The following is a 4,486-nucleotide window of genomic DNA, read 5'->3' as shown; positions in this document are numbered from 1 at the left end:
TTTTTTTTTTTTAATTCCAGAAACCTTTTGATGATAAGAAAAGCTATGTCAAGTTATTGTAATCCATCAGCAGCAACAGCTCTAGTCTCTGTTGATTCTCAACAAAAGATAAACTACTCAACGGCGGACTTAAACATGATTGCTTCTCAGAGACGTGTTCTCACGGACGGTCCTGTGGCTGTTCTCTGGGACATTGAGAACTGCCCCGTTCCTAGCGACGTGCGTCCTGAAGATGTAGCTAGTAACATAAGAACAGCTATTCAGTTGCATCCTTTGATATCAGGTCCAGTGGTTACCTTCTCAGCTTATGGTGATTTCAATGGGTTTCCTCGTCGTGTTAGAGAAGGCTGTCAAAGAACCGGTGTGAAGCTTGTTGATGTACCAAACGGTAGGAAAGATGCGTCTGATAAGGCGATTTTGATTGATATGTTCTTGTTTGTTCTTGATAACAAGCCGCCTGCTACTATCGTTCTCATATCTGGAGATGTTGATTTCGCTCCTGCGCTTCATATATTGGGTCAGCGTGGGTACACTGTGATTCTTGTGTTACCTTCTGGTGTTTATGTGAATGCAGCTTTGTCTAGTGCTGGTAAGTTTGTTTGGGACTGGCACAGTATTGTTCACGGTGAAGGCTTTGTGCCGTTACCTAAACCTCGTGTTGTGCAAGTGCCATATCTCGTGGGATGCAATGGTAATGATAACAGTAACTTGGATGAAGGTGAAACCATTCTCTATAGAGGTAGCTGTTATAGTAACGCAAGGGAATCCTCTGTTATGGTCTCGCAGTTTCACAACGAGTATAGTGGTAGTGCAGTGTCGTGTTGTCCATCCAATTCAAGGGAGTCTCTGGCTTGTCCTCCTCCTCCTGGTCACCTTGAGTCGACCATGTGGGTAGCGCCGGGTGATTTAAATGGTCTGAAGGGGCAACTCGTGAAGTTGCTTGAGCTTTCAGGTGGGTGTATTCCTCTCATGCGTATTCCTTCTGAATACCAAAGGAATTTCAGCAAACCGTTGTTTGTATCGGACTATGGTGTGTCTAAGCTTGTGGATCTGTTCAAAAAGATGGGGGATGTGATTGTAGTGGATGGTAAAGGCAACAAGAGACTTGTTTATCTGCGCAACTCCAAACCGAGCGTCGTCTCTCCCTCCTCCCCTGTGGTTCTACTGAGAAGAGAGAAGAAAGGAAGAGAGCCAAACGAGGAGACTACTTATGGAAGAGTCTCCTCTGATGAATTGTCAGACACGGGCTCAGTTGAGAGCGAGAGGAATCTGGAAGAGTTCAAACTCGAGCTACAAGACATTTTGGTGAGCTATTGCTGCCGGGTACAGATGGATTGTTTTGAGGCGATATACAAGCTAAGGTACAAGAGGCCATTGGACTACAACAAGATGGGTGTGAATCACTTGGAGCAGCTCTTTGACAAGCTCAGGGATGTTGTTGCCATTTATGAAGATCCTGCTACAGGGAGCAAACTCATCGGGGCGCATTAGAGGATCCGACCCGTTCGTATAACAATCAGACAATGTGTTTTATGAGCCGCATCCAAGGTTCTCTCTATCATTGGTGACAAGCAATGTAAGCTACTCACCTAGAAGCTCTCCGTATTATTGATATGCTCTCTACAGTCCTACTCTTTCCCCAGGAAAAAATGTTCACACGGAACGGAAGTGTTGATTCTGCATTGCAAGCCGTAATGAGTCAGGCAGTGCGTTTTATGAGCCGTTTACGCTCTCTCGTTGGGAACAAGCCAGTATTATTGTATGTGCTCTGTTTGTACTCTTTCATTAGGACAAAAAGTTTCACAGAAAGCTTTGATTCTGCATTGCAAAAGCATTTCAGTAGTGTTTTTTTTTTCCTCGAGAATTTGGAAACAAGGAACATAGTGAGAAAGGCATGTCAATGTTATCCCTCAACAATCAGTTTAACAACAGTTTGAGAGGAATCTAGTATATATGGGAGTTATGCCCAAGTTGCTAGATACAATGAGGCATGCATCAAGTTTGATTTAGTTCTTTATTTTGTTTGAAGTTTTTAAACGTTTGTGAGCTCTATATAAGCCCAGTGTTCCTTTATACTTTTAGTTAACGAATTAAAGTAATAAACCCTTTTGGGTTTTCTACAACGCTTGTGTCTTTGTGTTTGGTTCGTCCTTCTTTATCGTGTGTACTCCCTTCGAATCTGTCGTTATTTTAAAGCCTCGAGTATATTGGGGTCAAGATCATCTCCAGCCCATTTCTCTATCTATTTTTTTCCTAAAAATAGAAATAATTCCCATTTTTGATATGGGGTTTTTGGTAATTTTCATATTTTAGTGTAAATTAGAAATAGAGAATTTTAAAATAAAGAATAACAAATGGAGATTTTTATTTTAAAGATAAAAATTAGAAATGGGTTAGAGCAAATTTAATTCCAAACATCATTTTGTAAATGAATATAAAGATAAGTTGGAGATGGACAGAAGGCCTAAGTCACCATCATATATATTTTATTAAGGAATTTATGCAAAACGATCTTCTAAATTGCCAATTTTTACGATTTTTGAAAATAATACACAATATAAACCTATACATATTTTCCAAAACAATTTAAAGGTGACATACTTGATATATTTATTAATATTTTACAAATTTGACAATTAAAAAAACTAGTTATATTCGTATTAATTTTGCTTTCGTATGATCAATTTGCATTTTCTAGAAATGAACCGTAAAGATAAAAAAAATGACGATGAGGATATTCTTAACAAATATAGAGATGGATTCATGTGATGTGATGTGTGTCTATTTATATCTAGAACAATAATCAATGTAAAACCAAATTTAATATAGATCAGCTTTACTATACATTCAATTCTTAACAAATTATATTTGTTCATATTAGAGTTCAATTGAGGGGGATGACACAACCATATAATTATTTTAACATTTTAGTGGTTCAATTGATGTTTTAGTTTGATTTTAAAACAATAAAAGAAATTTCTTCAAATTATCACATTTTCAATTTATTGTCAAAAATACCGCTATTAGTTTAATGTTCCAACCAATATTTTTTATTTTCATAATTAAGCTCAAAGTCTACCAGATGAGAAGAATGAGGCCACCCTAGGTGCCATAACTTGGATAAAGGATTCATATATACCACTCAACACAATCCACACAAGCACTTTCTCGTATAATTAAAGGAGCCTCATGTATAACCAAGAGCTACTGCAAAGCGTAAATGTATTCAGATTATATAAATCTAACTAGAACTGCTCGTTTTTTTTTCTTCATGCCTAAGAAAAAAGAGAGACGTGTAGATGATAGTTACCTGTTTGACTATATTATCTAAATAATTGTTTGGAAAATTGGAACGAAGAATCTATGAGTAACAAAATGGATAACTCATTTAGAAAATATATAATTTTCTTTAATAAAACCTTGCTTGAATGTACTCATCTGTCTTTTCCTTGCAAGAATAGCATATCCATGCTATCATAGAAGGATAGTAAATATTTTTTCAAAAGCAGTGTGAGGCCAAAAATTGTGCTAATAAGGCTTTCTTAGCTAAGTTAGCTGGGAGCTTGACATACAGAAATGTCTAAAAAATCTGAAAAGTTGACACAATTCTATTTTTTTTTGTTTTTCACAAATAATTTAGTCATATTCTCAACCAAATTTTGGCAAATAATTGAATTTTACACTTAACCTCCAAACAAATACAAGCAAACAGATCAAACAATATAACAAACACTGAAATTGATATGTAAAACAAATCTGATTTTTCAAGATATTTAGAATTTAATGTTTGATTTTTAAGATATTTAAAACTTACATCTCCTATTTACCATACTCTGGTTCAAAAATCAGAATATCACACGCAAGGGATGTTGAATTATAATGCTTAACAACTTCTTCAAATTTATCCAATGTGATCATTTCTTTAATGTATCATAGTAAGTTTGAAGATTCGGCTGTACTTACATCTTTTTCACATCTTCTCTTTCAATTCTATTCTTGATTAAAAGCTCCAATGCATCCTTCAGATACAATTAAGTTGACATTCTAGATAAACGACGTAATTACGATTTGGTGAAATCTACCAAGTATTAAGTTGAAACTCAACATAAGTTGTGTCGTGCATCAGAGAGGTGTCTCATAGTGGAAACAATCTCTGCAGATACAATTGCCCAACAACAATCTAAAGAAAGAAAAATGTTGGGATACTTTTATTTTATTTAAATATAAGATGTAAGATTAATTGAACATAGTGTATTAATATGTATTGACATACCGTGGGTGACAGAGCCCATCATTTTTCAACATTTGTACATGATTTTTTTTTTTTTTGGAACAACATTTGTACCTGATCCTAAGAACCGAGAAATAAACACTATTAAGAAAAAGTTGAAGAATCTAGATAGACAAAGAAAACGATTTAGAATAGGGAATCAGTCATGGTTAATAACATGAATTACCTATAAAAAATATAAACAATTAATAGTCA

At 35.4% G+C, this 4,486-nt stretch overlaps 1 protein-coding gene across 1 annotated transcript in view; it reads left to right on the top strand.

Moving 5' to 3' along the window:
• The window catches only part of LOC104747373, a 2,953-nt gene extending 830 nt beyond the window's left edge, over window positions 1-2,123 (top strand). The window contains exon 2 of the mRNA XM_010469001.2: window positions 21-2,123. Coding sequence (XP_010467303.1) covers window positions 31-1,491 — 1,461 coding nt within the window. The 5' untranslated portion in view covers window positions 21-30 and the 3' untranslated portion in view covers window positions 1,492-2,123. The remainder of the gene's footprint in view (window positions 1-20) is intronic.

This window comes from Camelina sativa, chromosome 15 (genome assembly GCF_000633955.1).
Source record: "Camelina sativa cultivar DH55 chromosome 15, Cs, whole genome shotgun sequence".
Lineage (NCBI taxonomy): Eukaryota > Viridiplantae > Streptophyta > Magnoliopsida > Brassicales > Brassicaceae > Camelina > Camelina sativa.
Note: the sequence above shows the minus strand (reverse complement) of the source record. Positions and strands in the feature narration are given on the sequence as shown.